The sequence below is a fragment of the Carassius auratus genome, chromosome 30, assembly GCF_003368295.1.
Source record: "Carassius auratus strain Wakin chromosome 30, ASM336829v1, whole genome shotgun sequence".
Classification (NCBI taxonomy): Eukaryota; Metazoa; Chordata; class Actinopteri; order Cypriniformes; family Cyprinidae; genus Carassius; species Carassius auratus.
This window is the reverse complement of record NC_039272.1, coordinates 26,101,379-26,117,867: the sequence shown is the minus strand read 5'-3', so window position 1 is coordinate 26,117,867 and position 16,489 is coordinate 26,101,379. Positions and strand designations below refer to the sequence as shown.

Genomic DNA, 16,489 nt, shown 5'->3' with positions numbered 1-16,489 from the left:
TAATCAAAACCAGGCTATGGTTTTGATTATATTAAATCGAATATATATATATATATATATATATATATATATATATATATATATATATATATATATATATATATATATATATATATATAATCAAAACCAGGCTATGGTTTTGATTATATTAAATCTAATCAGGAAAATGAGAATGACATGGTATGTTTCACTTTACTTTGTTTTCAGATGAAGGTATGCATTACAAATTTTACATCTCAAAAACACAGCAAAAACAAGATGTTATTATAACCGTGTTTTATAACTGGCCTTCACCTGGTAGTGAGGTTAGTGATTACTTTAAGGATTGTAATCAACTAACTACACTGCCTGATGACCACACAGTATATTCTTGGGAAGGGTCCAATTCCATCGATTTATCCTAATGTCTCCTGCAGAACAGAGTTTTATTTCATTTCACAAAAGATGGACTCTACAAAAAAATAGTAGTAATTTTTGGAAATCAAACAGATGAATATGACACATAAAGACTGAGAAAATAATTGTATCAGCTGTGATTCCTTGTAGGTCATTGTGTTGGCAGTATGGTTAGTGATTATAGTTTATATAAAACAATCAGCTAACAACACTGCCTACAAACCAACCCCAACACGTCAATATATCAGCACACAATTCTGTTTGTACCGTGTTAACCTAAAAGAATAAGAAAACCAAACAAAAAAGTCAGCAAAACAATAAAGATTTCAAATTTGTAGTCTAATTTAGTCCAGACCCAATTCGAAGAAACGAATAATATTCACTGATTACTGAGGAATGAGAAATAATAATTTGAGTCACCTGATGCAATGCTTCTACTCTCACAGGTTTTTGTGCATCTACTGTTGTTACGACCCTGCTGACGTCACATCTCCAGGTGGGCTTGAACGGGCGATACTTCTTCTTAACAATAGTTAACTTTACCTGCCAAATAAATCAGTTTATAACTAGTTGCGGACAAATAAAGCCTTCATAACATTTAAAATTAGCCATCTTACCTGAAGAAATTCCGCAGGAGCTATCCGTGTCGCGCATGGTCCCTCTGCGTTGGATTCCAACACACAACACTGTCTGTATTTATAAGAAGAGCTGATACTGTATGTTCAAATTCGGCGCCATCCAAGGCGGGAGCCACTTGGGCGCGAACCAGCGCGCTCACCGCTGCAGACACTGGCGCTACTTCTCCCAGAAAAACATAGCGTTGTGTATAGAGATGAGCATAGAGATAGAGATGAGCGCCGTGCAAAGAGGGAACAGCGCAAAATCAGTGGAATGCACTTAACTTAAACTAATGAGCTCTTGAGAAAATTATTTTAATTAAACATTAACAATAATTTATTTATTTGCAATTGATGCAATTAATTTAGTTACTGGTTAAATATAAATTATTATTTTTTTTTAAAGAAAAAGAGGCACTTACAGGCGTTCATCATACTACAGTTTTTCGATCACATTTAATTTCTTTTGAAATAAATTCTCAAGAAATCCTCAAATTCTTCATAAACTCTGTTTATGGTTGTCAAGCAAAATACACTTTTATAGAACTTATTCCAACGGCTTCAAACGCTTCTCAGTCAGTCAAATTTTAGACTCAAAATGATCAGTTTTATTATATTTAATGATTAAAATACACATAGCTAAGATGTTACCTGTCATCATTCCTTAGGGTGAAAGAAACAAAAGTCAAGCGTAAAGAGGCTTGGAAACAACTGCCTTTGAGGCCCATATCTATGTCAACACTGAAAACTAGCTGCAGTATGTTGTTAGCTGTTGGTAGGCAATGCTTTGCAGTGTTTATAGTGGACAATGGTTTTCTGGACTAGGTTACCAAAGAGACCATTTAGTCCAAATCAAGACAGGTCTAGGCTTGCCCAGAGGGACTAGGCCCCCCCAAAAAGGACACCTTATCATGTCCTTACTGGTCACCCATTTTTCTAGAACAAGTTTCTCAATTGTTTTGTAAGGCTAGTTATATATCTATTTTATACCCTTGTTTTATTGGTTGCGAGCTAGACCTAATAAAATCCTGGGCCTGTGCAACCCAATATCATGCTTATAAATGGGAGCAGACAGAAAAGTCTATCACCAGTCTTTTACAACATATGGTTTAATTTGGCATTTAATTTAGGTCACGGTTCAATTTCTTTGGTATACCTCACGCAGCAGTAAGAATAACAAACAAATACCACTTTGTTGAACTACAGAGTGATTTATAAAGTCTTGATTTTGCAAATTTTTAGCTCCTCCTACCATTTGAAACACCTGTTTTATCTAATTACAAATGAGCGCACCCTGAGATATTAAAAGGCTCACTGATGTTGAAAGGGATTGAATATATTTGTCATGGTGTCTTAAGATGTTTTTGCATAGTTAAAGTAAATAGATTGGTATTACTAAGCAGCTGTATCAATGAACAAGTTGTTTGCTTCTATGATTGTGATTTTATATTTTAAATATTTTTTATAAAGAAAAAAAAATCAAATCTCTTGCCCCACTGACGCTTGATCTTAAAATTTAAAAATGAAGGAAGAGATTGCAGCAACAGTGTTTTTCATTGCAAGACTAGCCAAAAAACATGGTAAACTGGATCGTGTCAGGAGGGAGAAGTTTGCTGTGGAACTGACCTCTGTGCTTTTTGAAAATTACAAAAGTCACTGGTACCCAGAAAACCCAACCAAAGGACAAGCTTTTAGGTGAGTGTCCTGATGCCATCTTAACTAGCAAATCAAGTGTTTTATTGCACTGATTCAAGGGTGTGTTTTTCTTTTTCTTTTTTTTATAACTTTTTTTAGGTGTCTAAGGATGAACAAAGCTCAAACGAGAGACCCAGTTATTGAATGTGCTTGTCGCCAGAGTGACATTGTTTATGAAAATCTTGGATTGCCAAAAGAAATGACCATTTGGGTGGATCCAGGAGAGGTGTCATGCCGGTAACACTTGACTTGTGGGCCTGTCGATGTGCTTAATCCATTCTGGTTTTGATGACTCGATTGTACCACTGTACTGTAGTACTTTTAAAAACTATAATGTTTTTTTTTTCTTTTAAGGTATGGTGAGAAGTCAACCCCAATTTGTGTTACTCAGTTGGAGGGTCAAAAGGGAGATGGGGAGTTCTCTCATAGGATAAATAATGCGGTGGAAAGGGCTTCATCAGACTACCATTCTGGAACCTCCTCCGATGAGGAGGGAGTAAACACCAGTGTGAGCAGCAGCATTAGTAGCAGCAATAGCAGTACCAGCAGCAGCCTTTCTGTTCCAGAGCCTAAGTGCATCCCAACAGTCTCCAACCCGAACAGTGTCTACCAGGTAACACTCGAGATAAATGCTCTTTTGTCCCTTAGCATGCACCTAACACTACTGGTTGCCTAATTTTGCATGGTTTTAACTGCTGTTGTTCTCCATCTATAGTCCAGTGAGTTCGGGCAACCCCAGCCTATGCGAAACTGGGGCACATACCTTAAAAGAAAACCATATGTGTCTGAGGGCTACCAGCAGCATTCCTCAAGTGGACCGTACCCACCTCATAAGAGTTTCAAGGGGTACAGGGCCTCCTACGCATTCTCTGGTCCAAGGGTGGACCGATATCACTGGGTTAGCAAGAACCGCTCCTAGACTTTAATTTTAAGACCCATGTTTTGCTGAGCAGCTATGCAGGCATGTGAGTAATAATTTCTATGTAGAGCTTTAAGTTATTTATGGAGTCATGTGGCAATCCCATGAAGGCACTTTTTAAAAGAGAATTTTAATGATTTATTTGTGGAGTGGAAAAGACTTTCTAAATAAAATCAATTTTAATAAAACTTGCTTGTTTGGAAGTGCTTGGTCTGTTATGCCACTAGATGGTGGCAAATATCCACAATATAATCTAATAGTGTATTTAAGTGCACCTCTTTAGGTTCATGACTGGTGATGGTTCTTAGTTTTGGTGTAACCTTATGTTGTATACAAAAACTTGCAACTTGGAGTTTAACTGGAATTATTTTTTAAACCCACAAACTGTGACCTATGTCTTTTTAATATATTTAGTAAACCAGAATGATGTGGGGTGGAATCTTCTCTTTCCCCACTAGACTGTGTTTCTGAGACCTGATTCTTTCTGAAAAGGAAACTAGGGTGTGGTTTTGAATTTGTGACAATCTTGACCAAGTTCTCTTAAACCTCCAACTCCATGAGAATTGCAGTGTTTACTTTAAAAAAAAAAAATAAACCAGTCTAGACTAGTCACATGTTGGTTTGGGGAGACCACAAAATCTCAGTCCCCCCAGGGGTTTCAGCTGGTCTGGGCCTCTAGATTTGCCTTTTGTCTGGGCCCCGTACATGTAGTGTATGAGTGGCATTACATGCTCATTGCATCTGAATTAAAATGTGCTGTGCTAGCAACATTAACTGTACAACATAACTGAATATTGAACTACAACAGGTCTAATTCATTCAAAAACAGACCTGAATATTTTGAAAACTTCTCAAAATAACTGAGCTTCAGCTAAAAATTATTTGGTTTGCCATTTTCATGATACTTTTTATTTGCGTAATTTATTGCAAAAAAATATATTTTTATCAGAATATACAATACATTTATGTGTTTTCATGGTACTCAATGAGGAAAGATCAAAACTATGACATCAACTCAACCAAAGCTGTGAGGTTGGGGCGGGACTAACCAGAAAGGGGTGTCAGTCAACCCAAAGGAAAATGGGTATTGTTCTTTAGGTCACTGTGCTTCTTATTTACCAGGAACTTTGAAACATGTGGAAATCTTGCTTTCCATTGCGTGTTTGTGCAGAGACTTGATGTCAACAACATTTGAGTCATTTCCTGATCCTACATCCCCCTCATTCTCATCCTCCTTCCTACCCTTCCTGTCCACCCTTTCACTGTCTTTGTTAATAAGTGCAAAACATAAAAAGAGTATTTGAAGGTATTTGAGGGTAACACTTTATAAAAACTTCCATTAATAAATCCCTACCAAACATGAAAATGTAGAGTTTTCAAAAAGTTACTGTTGACAAAGTAACGGGTTAATCATTCTGTTGTTATTAAATGTTCTGTGTGAGTTGGGCCAAGCCCTGCACCCTGGAATATGTGTGATGGGAGCACAGGGGAAAAAAGGGGAATTGAATAAGTTGGGGTATGTGAATGGTATGACTGTGGCTGACAACAGCCTTAATAAACACTCCTTGTACTGCAAAATGTCATTGTCTCGAGAACTCTACAATATAATGTTTAACAGATAAGTTAATATATATTTCAGATAGCTTAATGTTTGAGGTAATGTGCTTATGAAATACATTTTATTTTGTATAGTGCTTTTTACAATACAAAACGTTGCAAAGCAACTTTATTACTTAAGTTACTGAACACTACATAATGATTAGAAAATCATTCAAGTAAACTAAAATGCTTGCAGATGTTGTTAAACTTTAAATTCTAATATGATGATTCACTTTTTAAAATGGCTAAATATAAAAAGGCTTTATAGTTTTTTATCCATAAATCATTGACAAACATTATAAAATGTTCTACTAACTTATTAGTATTATAACTACTTATTCAATTAACCCTAACCCTATATCTTTAGCAAGAATATAAATATTATTTATATTTTATTTTCTACTCAAAGTTTGCTTCTGCAGCTAAGTCCAATTTCCATAAAGGTACTAAACGTTTAATAGTAAACATTTATAAATGTTTACAAATCATGAATAATTTTAACTCCCGAATGAGTACTTGCAAAGACATCTCAGTTACGTATGGTAACCCTCGTTCCCTGAAGGAGGGAATGGAGACGCCACGTCGGTGAGCGACGAATATGGGATATGATGATTCACTTTTTAAAATGGCTAAATATAAAAAGGCTTTATAGTTTTCTATCCATAAATCATTGACAAACATTATAAAATGTTCTACTAACTTATTAGTATTATAACTACTTATTCAATCCCCTGACGGTCCAGCTGATTTGGAGGCGGTTCAGAGCCGCTCAGGTAGACCTGTTTGCTGCTCCAGAGACCTCTCACTGCCAGGTTTTCTACTCCCTGACCGAGGGAACTCTCGGCACGGACGCACTGGCACACAGCTGGCTGCAGGACCTACGCAAGTATGCCTTTCCCCCAGTGAGCCTTCTTGCACAGACATTATGCAAAGTCCGGGAGGACGAGGAGCAAGTCTTGCTATTAGTGCCATATTGGCCTACTCGGACCTGGTTCCCCGAACTAGTGCTCCTTTCGACAGCCCCTCCTTGGCCAGTTCCTCTGAGGAGGGATTTACTGACTCAGAGACGGGGCACCATTTGGCACCCGCGTCTAGACCTTTGGAAACTCCATGTTTGGTCACTGGACGGGATGCGGAGGTTCTAGGTGACCTACCTAGGTCATGACTGTGGCTGACAACAGCCTTAATAAACACTCCTTGTACTGCAAAATGTCATTGTCTGGAGAACTCTACAATATAATGTTTAACAGATTAGGTTCTAGGTGACCTCGCAGAGAAGACCCCCGAAGATGCCCGATTGCGGTCGTGCTATCCTTTCTGCAGCAAGGGTTGGAGCGAAGGCTGTCTCCCTCCACCCTCAAAGTCCAGGTTGCCGCTATTGCTGCGTACCATAACCCCGTGAATGGGAAGTCTTTGGGTAAGCATGACCTCATCATTAGGTTGTATACCCTCTTGGGACCTGTCTCTAGTGCTTAAATCACTACAGCATGGCCCATTCGAGCCTTTGCATTCAGTTGAGCTAAAGTTTCTTTCATTGAAAACTCTGCTCCTGCTTGCACTGGCCTCCATCAAGAGGGTAGGGGACCTGCATGCATTTTCGGTCGACGATTCGTGCCTAGAGTTTGGTACGGCTGACTCCCAGGTAATCCTGAGGCCCCGGCCTGGCTACATGCCCAAGGTTCCCACTACATCCTTCAAAGACCAAGTGGTGAACCTGCAAGCGCTGCCCCTGGAGGAGGCAGACCCAGCCCTGACTGTGCTTTGTCCCGTCCGATCATTAAGGTGCTACGTAGACCAGACACAAAGCTTCAGGACCTCAGACCAGCTCTTTGTCTGTTATGGAGGCCGGCAGAAGAGGGGGTGCCGTCTCTAAGCAGAGAATGGCCCACTGGATTGTGGATGCCATAACCCTGGCTTATCAGGCTCAGGGTGTGCCCTGCCCGTTCAGGTTACGAGCTCACTCAACTAGAAGTGTTGCATCCTCCTGGGCGCTGACTTGTGGCGCCTCGCTGACAGATATTTGTAGAGCTGCGGGTTGGGTGACCCCTAACACGTTCGCTAGGTTCTATAGCCTTCGTGTAGAGCCGGTATCCTCCTGTGTTCTCACCTCAAACGGGTAGTGGCACTGAGAGGCCCCGGTTAGTGTCGGCTTGCTTAAACCACTCCAGAGTGTCCGTACTGTAGACCCTGTTGAGATCCTCCATCACCCTAAGCAGCTGGACACGGCGGAACGTCCGGCGCCAGACCTTCATGATAAATCCATGAGAACCATGGAAGGGTGGGTTCCATATTGAGACCTAAGCGGTACTCGTATTTTTATAGTCCACAGTATAGCCTTAGAGCCCGTGTTTCCCCGGCAGACTTCTGCCTTCCCAAGAGGGTTTTAATTACCTCAAATGTCTCCGTATACTCCTAAACGGATGCTATATGTGTATTTGCCTCCGAGACCTCCTTCGGGAAGGATGGGGCTTCCGCAGCGTCCCGGCTCCAAGCGGATCGGGTACGTTTTCCCAGTGTTATCCAATCTCACCCAGTGAGGTATTGCTTTGACAATGGTGAGTGGAGCTACTTGTTCTGAGCCCCGGCCTACACCTAATAGGGGCGCAGGTGGTTCGCACAGGGCACTGGAAGGGGCAGCACCCATGGTGCTTTGATAAGGATCCCATATTCGTTGGTCACCGACGTGGTGTCGAGAGTGACCGACTGAAAGGGAACGTCTCGGTTACATATGATAACCCTCGTTCCCTGAAGGAGGGAACGGAGACGCCACGTCCCGTCGCCATGGTTGCTGTACCGCCGCTGAGCTGCCGGGTTCCTGGATCGGCTCCTCAGCGAAAAACTGGTATGCATTGCACCTGCTGCCCTCTTATACTCACGCAGTGATCAGGGGCAGCTGGATGCAATAATTGCATGCCACTGTGCATTGGCTCATTTAGTTTACACTCGAAGTAGATTGGTCTATCGAAGCGATATCCCATATTCGTCGCTCACCGACGTGCCGTCTCCGTTCCCTCCTTCAGGGAACGAGGGTTACCATACGTAACCGAGACGTGTTTGCAAGTACTCATTCGGGAGTTAAAATTATTCATGATTTGTAAACATTTATAAATGTTTACTATTAAACGTTTAGTGCCCTAGCTGCAGAAGCAAACTTTGAGTAGAAAATAAAATTTAAATAATATTTATATTCTTGCTAAAGATATATGGTTAGGGTTAGGGTTAATTGAATAATATATATTATATATATTATAATAGTAATAAGTTAGTAGAACATTTTATAATGTTTGTCAATGGTTTATGGATAAAACACTATAAAGCCTTTTTATATTTAGCCATTTTAAAAAGTGAATCATCATATTAGAATTTAAAGTTTAACAGCATCTGCAATCATTTTAGTTTACTTGAATGATTTGATAATCATTATGTAGTTTTCAGTAACTTAAGTAATAAAGTTGCTTTGCAACGTTTTGTATTGTAAAAAGCACTATACAAAATAAAATGTATTTCATAAGCACATTACCTCAAACATTAAGCTATCTGAAATATATATTAACTTATTATCTGTTAAACATTATATTGTAGAGTTCTCGAGCCAATGACATATTGCAGTACAAGGAGTGTTTATTAAGGCTGTTGTCAGCCACAGTCATGACCTAGGTAGGTCATCTAGAACCTCCGCGTCCCGTCCAGGGACCAAACATGGAGTTTCCAAAGGTCTGGACGTGGGTGCCAAATGGTGCCCCGTCTCTGAGTCAGTAAATCCCTCTTCAGAGGAACCGGCCAGGTCCGAGTAGACCAATATGGCACTACTAGCAAGACTTGCTCCTCGTCCTCCCGGACTTTGCATAATGTCTGTGCAAGAAGGCTCACTGGGGGAAAGGCATACTTGCGTAGGTCCCGCGGCCAGCTGTGTGCCAGTGCGTCCGTGCCGAGAGTTCCCTCGGTCAGGGAGTAGAAAACCTGGCAGTGAGAGGTCTCTGAAGCAGCAAACAGGTCTACCTGAGCGGCTCTGAACCGCCTCCAAATCAGCTGGACTGTCAGGGGATGGAGTCGCCATTCTCCCAGGAGCATTGCTCAAGACAGCTCGTTGGCTGTACGACTGAGCAGGCCTGGAATGTGAACGACACAAAGTGACCCCAGAACCTTCTGACTCCAAAGGAGGAGGTGGCGGGTGAGTTGCGAGATGCGATGAGAGCGCAGACCACCTTGGCGGTTAATGTACGCAACAGTTGCAGTGTTGTCCAATCGGACCAGCACAAGCTTGGCTCGTAAGAGACCTTTGAGACGGTTCAAGGCAAGGTGCGTTGCTAACAACTCTAGGCAATCGATGTGCCACTGCAGCTGCGGGCCCGTCCAAGCCCCTGAGACTGCATGCCCGTTGTACGTGGCCCCCCAGGCGGTGGTGGATGAATGGTGGAGATCTGCTCTAGGGGCACCCCTGCCCAGATAAATGCAAGATCTGACCACGGAGTGAGGGTTCGGAGACAGGCCGGTGTAAATTGGACCCAGTGAGTGCCGCGCTTCCACGCCCACCTCAGGACTCAGCCATAAAGCCAGTGCTGGAGCGGTCTCATATGTAATAGGCCGAGCGGTGTAAGTGCCGCTGTGGCCACCATATGCCCCAGGAGCCTCTGAAAGAGAGTTTCTGTGGGACCGCTGTCCTGCTCTTGAACGTATTCAAGCAGGCTAGCTTGAAAAGAGATCCTCTGCAACGGCGAGAGTTTGCTCTTTTCCCAGCTGACCTGAAGGCCCAACAGGCTCAGGTGCCGGAGCACCACATCCCTGTGCTCGCACAACTGATCTCAAGACTGTGCTAGTACCAGCCAATAGTCTAAGTAGTTGAGAATGCGAACACTCTGCTCTCTGAGAGGAACGAGAGCTGCCTCCGTGACTTCCGTGAAGACACGGGGAGACCGGGACAGCCGGAAGGGCAGGACCTTGTACTGATATGCTCGTCCTTCGAACGCAAACCGCAGAAAAGGTCTGTGGCACAGAAGTATGGACACATGAAAGTACACTTCCTTCAGGTCGATCGCTGCAAACCAATCTTGGGGACGGACGCACCTGAAAATGCATTTCTTTGTCAACATTTTGAACTGTAGTCGATGGAGGGCTCTTTTAGTGCTGAGGCGCACAGAGGAATTGGCCGCTTGCAACACGACAGGGGTAGAGCAACCTGAAGTGTGCAATCCACTCGACAGAGGAACGACCGCCGCTGAAGCGCCATCTCGCCAACACACGAAGCTTTCGAGAGCGTGCTGAACTTGTAGTTCACAGCATACACAGTTGAGCAGAGCGATACTAACGCTCGGCTCCGAAGCGAAAAGCTGGTATGCATCACACCTGCTGCCCTCTTATACTCACACAGTGATCAGCGGCAGCTGGATGCAATAATTGCATGCCAATGTGCATTGGCTCATTTAGTTTACACTCAAAGTAGATTGGTCTATTGAAGCGATATCCCATATTCGTCGGTCACCGACGTGGCGTCGAGAGTGACCGACTGAAAGGGAACTTGAACAAACAATTCATAAATGATTTATGAATATGTGTAAGCAGAAGTCATCTGCAGACCACAAAAACATGCAAATGTGTCTGATTTCTAATTCTAAATGATTAATAGTAAATGTTACAAGCATTTACTAATGATGAGTAGCTTCAACTAGTACTGCATAAAATATGAACAATGGACAATGAAATAGGAAATCAAATTTAGAATGACAAGACAGTAAACTATTATACTCAATGTGCATCTGTACATCATACATAAGCTAAACTTAGCATTTTGTCTTTTTAATCTGACATAGTATTTACATGCTCTAACAAATTAATAATAACAAAAATAATTCTATCACACCTTTCTTAAACCCATTGAAATTTCAATCGATTAGGCCATTTTTATTCTGATTAAGGCGCTTTCATTTTCACTTGGATAGGACTTTTAAATCAAATGTAATCTAAATAAAATCGTCAATGTAAATGCTCTGAGTGTTGTGTAAACATACCTTAATTCCCAACATCTGTGATGGCAAAATGAAAAACCATTCATACGTACTGGCGATCTGCCAAATCCTAATTTGCTTGGAAGTATGACTCACTTTCCCTGAAATGGGACTCACTGTTTAAAAACATGAACACGAAACCTCCAAGTTTTAAATGTATAGAGCTAAATTAAATAATAGAAGAAAAAAAAAGTGTTTGCCCGACAAAGGTCTTAGAATGAAACTTTATTTTGAACTTGTTTGAATAAAGGGAGAATAACAGTGTGCAGATCTTTTTTCTATTATTTAATTTTGCTTTCTTCATTTGAAGCTTGGTGGTTTCGTGTTCAGAGTTCTCAAACAGTGAGGCCCATTTCAGGGAAAGTGAGTTATAGCCCCAAGCACATTAGGATTTGGCACACCGCCAGTATGTATGAATGGAATTTCTTTGTGCTGTTACAGATGTTCTGAATTAAGGTATGTTTACACGACACTCAGTGCATTTACATTGTGAATTTTATTCTGATTACATTTGATTTAAAAGTTTTGATGTTACTTTTGATCTTGCATCTGGCCAAGACATTTTTAATACACAATAGCACACAAAAGCCAACCAATAAATTCGTATACACGATTTATTTAAAACAATAGCTGAACAGAGAACACATGCTCTGACACACTAAACTGTGGTTATTGAAAGTTGCAACTGAAATTGATGAAAAAAATTATTGATCAAAAGAATCCATAAGACTGTACTTATTTATTAAGTTAGCTGTTAGTATGAAACAAATGATCTGCAGTATTGCAGACATTATTGTGCTGTGAAACAGTGAAAGCATTATCCTCCAAAGAAGTGGTGAAGGAACACTGCAATCTGCTGTTCTGGATGCTGTCTTCAGTTTTGGTGGGGGATATTTTGAGTCTTGTAGTGCTGGATTGCTGAGTGCTTTATTGTCCATAAGGCAGGGGTGTTCTGAAGAATGGCATTTTACTGGCTTTAGTCAGGGGGACCATAACAGGGGTACAGTTACAGCAATTCCAAGGACTCAGAAAGAGGGAGGGGACTAAGCAGCAAATGCAACTGAAGGGGCCCAATAGTTCAGTTTTTAAAGAAAATGAGAAACTTGCTAACAGACATAATATATTTGTAGTGCTCTAGTTTATGAAGCAACGGGCATTCTGTTGTTTTCACAGAACATTTTATTATCAGTTGCTGCACGTTAAATGTTTTACATGTTTAAGTAAACACAATGTACAATATAAATTATTTCCAAGTCTGGTGTTTAAATGATTTAAAATCAAGAAAGAAAAAATGTTGAGGCTGGAAAAACATAAACAATGTAAAATGTAAAATTAAAATACAGTACAGACCAAAAGTTTGGACACACCTTCTCATTCAAAGAGTTTTCTTTATTTTCATAACTATAAAAATAATCTATGCGTAATCTACGCCCCTCAGTGTAGCACTCGGCCCATCAAGAAATTCTGTCTCAAGGAACTTGGGCGTGCAAACACATGGGCAGAATATCTCTCTTTTTTAGAGAAGTTATATTCACCGACATACTGTTTTGTTTAGCAAAGTTGCTTATAAGTTGCACTAGAATAAAATATGATAAATCATGATGAAGTTGTGATGCTCCCGGCCAAGCTTATCTGATGTGCTTGATGCCATAATTACTGTTAGCAGCTATATTTCCTGGATTCATATTTACTCTAAAGTCTTAGCTACAAAAACTGTTGTGCAGTTCCATGGTTATAGTAGGAAAGCAGATAAAGTCCATTGCTTGAGATAGTTCTATAAATCGAATCTATATAACCTTTTATAGTCCTTATTTTTAGAAGCAAACATTAAATATATTTGTCAGTAAGTTTTAGACTGAATAAATTACTTGAGACAAAATCTTTAATGCATTTTGTTCTCCAAATGAAAAGCATTTGCATTTATCAAAAAAAAAAAAAAGTTTTAAGTTTGTAATTTTCTACATTACATGAAGTGCTGACATACATCGAGAGGAACTTACCAACCCCATATATTATTCTCATTATGGGTGTTGGAAAGAGGAGTGTGGTTGGTGGCCATTAATAAAGAAGACCCCACCTTTCTCTGGTGCCCATTCCCTGAACTTCCTCCACCTTACGCAAACTTGATAGAGGAAAGAAAGGAGGACGATGGCAACAAAGTGATCACTTCTCTGTTAGGAGAGGAAGGAGAGGAGGATGAAGATAATGTGATCCTACTGCCAACTCCGAAGTGTCCCCCAACCCGGCTCAGGCAGTGGGAGCTCTGAATGTCAGTCTCTTCAACACTTATAAAGTGGATATCATTGTGGAGATGGGGAAACAAATGAATGCTGGGTCACCAAACCCAGCAATCCGGGACCACTTCTGAGGACCACCAGGGATGCAAGCCAGAGCTGCGGCCGCAGCATTGGCAGTAATAGGTGAGTAAACTCTCTTGCTTGGACTTGCCTACACCATAGGCCCATGGGTTTGAAGCCCCTCTGAGAAGTTGTCACTCTGCCTTCAGGAGCCCCAGACTCCTGGTCCTGGTCCTGAGCAGGAGCTGGTTACTTAGAACCAGCACATGACCAGTTTAACCAGTTCATAATTAGCTTATAACCAGCTCAGGACCAGCTTAAAGCAGCTCATGACCAACTAAGGACTAGTTTAAACCATCTCAAACCAGATGCCATGCTTCAAAACATACCTAACCAGCATATGCAAAAGATTTAATCTTTTTCAGAATGGGAAACAATTCTCATTCAGATTGTATCATTCCATTGGGGCTTTTGCAATGAGAAAGTTTCATAACTTGACAGTGTGAGTCAGAATAATATCTTTTGAGTTTGTCACTCTTACCTATACTTACCTGGCATGGGATACACCATGATCAAGAAGGTGGTCTACCCAGGGCTAGGCTCAGCCATTGCACTCTGGCCATGCTGACCCCTGAGAATTCCCCAAATGTGGTAATTTCAACTGCATAATTTATGGTAGTTGGGTAATATGGTGTTCGTGCTCTCCCCTTAAAGTTTTTGGGGCAGTTGTGGCCTAATGGTTAGAGAGTCGGACCTGTAACCCGAAGTTTGCAAGTTCGAGTCTCAGAGCCGACAGGAATTTTGGGTGGGGGGAGTGAATGACAAGTGCTAGCATTCTCTTCCATCCTCAATACCATGACTGAGGTGAGACCCTTGAGCAAAGCACCAAACCCCCAACTGCTCCCCGGGTGCTGCAGCAATATGGCTGCCCATTGCTCTGAGTGTTTGTTCACAGTGTGTGTTTACTACTGTGTGTGTGCACTCGGATGGGTTAAAAGCAGAGCGCAAATACAGTGGCCACACGTAATTTCCTTTCCTTTCTTTTTAAACCCTGGGAAAAACATGATCGCCATTCGTACAACCCGGAATCTTCAAACCATTAAGATTTCATCCAAGACTGCATTTGGACACTTGTTCAATGGCCAAGGTACTGAAAGTATCATACATTTAACTAAACAAAACAGAGGTGTAGTATAAGCTGTAGACCCCCTTGTGAAAGGGCGCTGATGGTTTCTGCTTAGGTGGCTAACTGACTATGACATTTTGACATAGCTGCATTCTCTGGTTTCTCACTGGTTTCATTCATCCATTTTTAACTCCTCTTGTTTAACTCACCCTAGTTAATAAAACGTTTATGTTTCTGTTACTGCTTCTGGATAATGTCCCTACAGTTACAGTTACTCTATTACTACTAGCAGCTTATATAAATAATTAAAATTCATTTGAATTAAAAACAAAACTCTTCAGTCGCTTAGGAGACATTCTTGTTTACCCCTTCTCTGGCATTGAAACAATGATGAACGGATGACAGCACACTCAGGGTGGGTCTAATGTAAAACACAAGTGTAAATCTACAATTGTTGGAGTAGCCTGAGTCTATATGATGTCAAACAGCCAAATATTGCGTTGATATACTTTACAGGTACAATTCTAAATTAGTTTTAACTCAAATTAATATTGGATGTACAATATGTAATTATTTATCCTTACATGCAGGATCTTGATTAGCATACTTTTGACAACAGTTTTAGAATTTTTTTTGTGCTGCTGGCTTATGATAAAATGCAGATACCGCATAATAACATTTTTTTTTTTTTTCAGTATTAGTAGTTTCCATGTTTTCACTGGTGGCTACTTTAGGGGAAAAAACTACAACTTGCAATTGATTATAATGATTAAGAAAACAATGAAATGTACTTTGAAGAATGTATGTGTATGGCCCTCAAAAGTCTCTGTACATCTGGAACAGCTTGAGGATTATAAGGAATTTGGTAACAATTCTAAAGAAGTAGATACTCCTATTCTCATAAAATCCAACAGTGTAACAGAAATGTAGGAGGAGATTTTGCAAGTGGAGGTTATGTAACTTTTCATTTTTACAATGTATAAAACACCTAGTTTTAGTTGGCTTTTGGACCAAAACAATCATCAGGTGTGTTAAAGGACTGACTTTTTGAAGGTGTTCTGAGCATTTCAAGCTGATCTACCAAAAATAATGGTTCTTTATTGACATCTGTGGTTCCATGAAGAACCTTGAACATCCATGAAACCTTTTCAGCTTCTTTACAGCTATTTTTTTTTCTCGATTATATAAAATGTTCTTCACACTAAGAAAAAGCTAACTTTTACATAAAACTGTGTTATATTAAACTTCTAGTCCTAGTAAAACTGACCTGAGAGCACAGAATACAATTTATCAGACTGAGTCTATAATAGAGTGATAACAGACATGAAATATGCCCCTCCCTTATATCCGTTCACATATAAATACTTTGTTACTATTAGATCTCTTACAATGAACTCATTTGTTGCTCATTGACATCTGACTTGTGATCTCATATTACAGAAATATTTATGACATCACTTCTGTGCACTGGGATGGATATTTTCAACAAAACAACAATTTTTAAGGATGAAATGACTTTTAATAAAAGTTGATATACATGAAGAAAACTACAAAATACAGGCTTGTTTATCATGGCAAAATGTTATGTATAAAAGAGAAGTACTTGAAAAAATATATAAAATGTGAGAAACCAATCTGTTACATTTAAATGCCTTAACGTATGTAATACTTGTGTGTGTATATATATATAATATAATATATAATATATAATATATATACACACACACACACACACACAATACATAAATGCAGAAAACCATTACATAAGCCATTTACCAGCTACATTTTCCATGTAAATGATTAATATAGTAGCCTTTTGATTACAGTTTTTGCATTCA

General features: G+C 40.2%; 1 protein-coding gene and 1 non-coding gene across 2 annotated transcripts; both read left to right on the top strand.

Moving 5' to 3' along the window:
* The first annotated feature begins 2,355 nt into the window (after positions 1-2,355).
* On the top strand, positions 2,356-3,815 carry LOC113050065 (maternal B9.15 protein-like). Its single transcript, XM_026212772.1, has 4 exons — positions 2,356-2,708; positions 2,808-2,945; positions 3,063-3,321; positions 3,424-3,815. The coding sequence occupies exons 1-4, from the start codon at positions 2,536-2,538 to the stop codon at positions 3,625-3,627; spliced, it is 774 nt and encodes a 257-aa protein (XP_026068557.1). The 5' UTR covers positions 2,356-2,535; the 3' UTR covers positions 3,628-3,815.
* Positions 3,816-14,068: 10,253 nt separating this feature from the next.
* Positions 14,069-14,235, top strand: LOC113050076 (U1 spliceosomal RNA). Its single transcript, XR_003276719.1, has one exon. It is a non-coding gene; the product is annotated as a U1 spliceosomal RNA (small nuclear RNA).
* The last annotated feature ends 2,254 nt before the right edge of the window (positions 14,236-16,489 follow it).

Coding starts and splice junctions, on each gene's coding strand:
- LOC113050065 (XM_026212772.1), top strand. CDS start 2,536: ATGAAGGAAGAGATTGCAGCAACAGTGTTTTTCATTGCAAGACTAGCC. Junction 2,709..2,807: donor ACCAAAGGACAAGCTTTTAG/GTGAGTGTCCTG, acceptor AACTTTTTTTAG/GTGTCTAAGGATGAACAAAG. Junction 3,322..3,423: donor ACCCGAACAGTGTCTACCAG/GTAACACTCGAG, acceptor CTCCATCTATAG/TCCAGTGAGTTCGGGCAACC.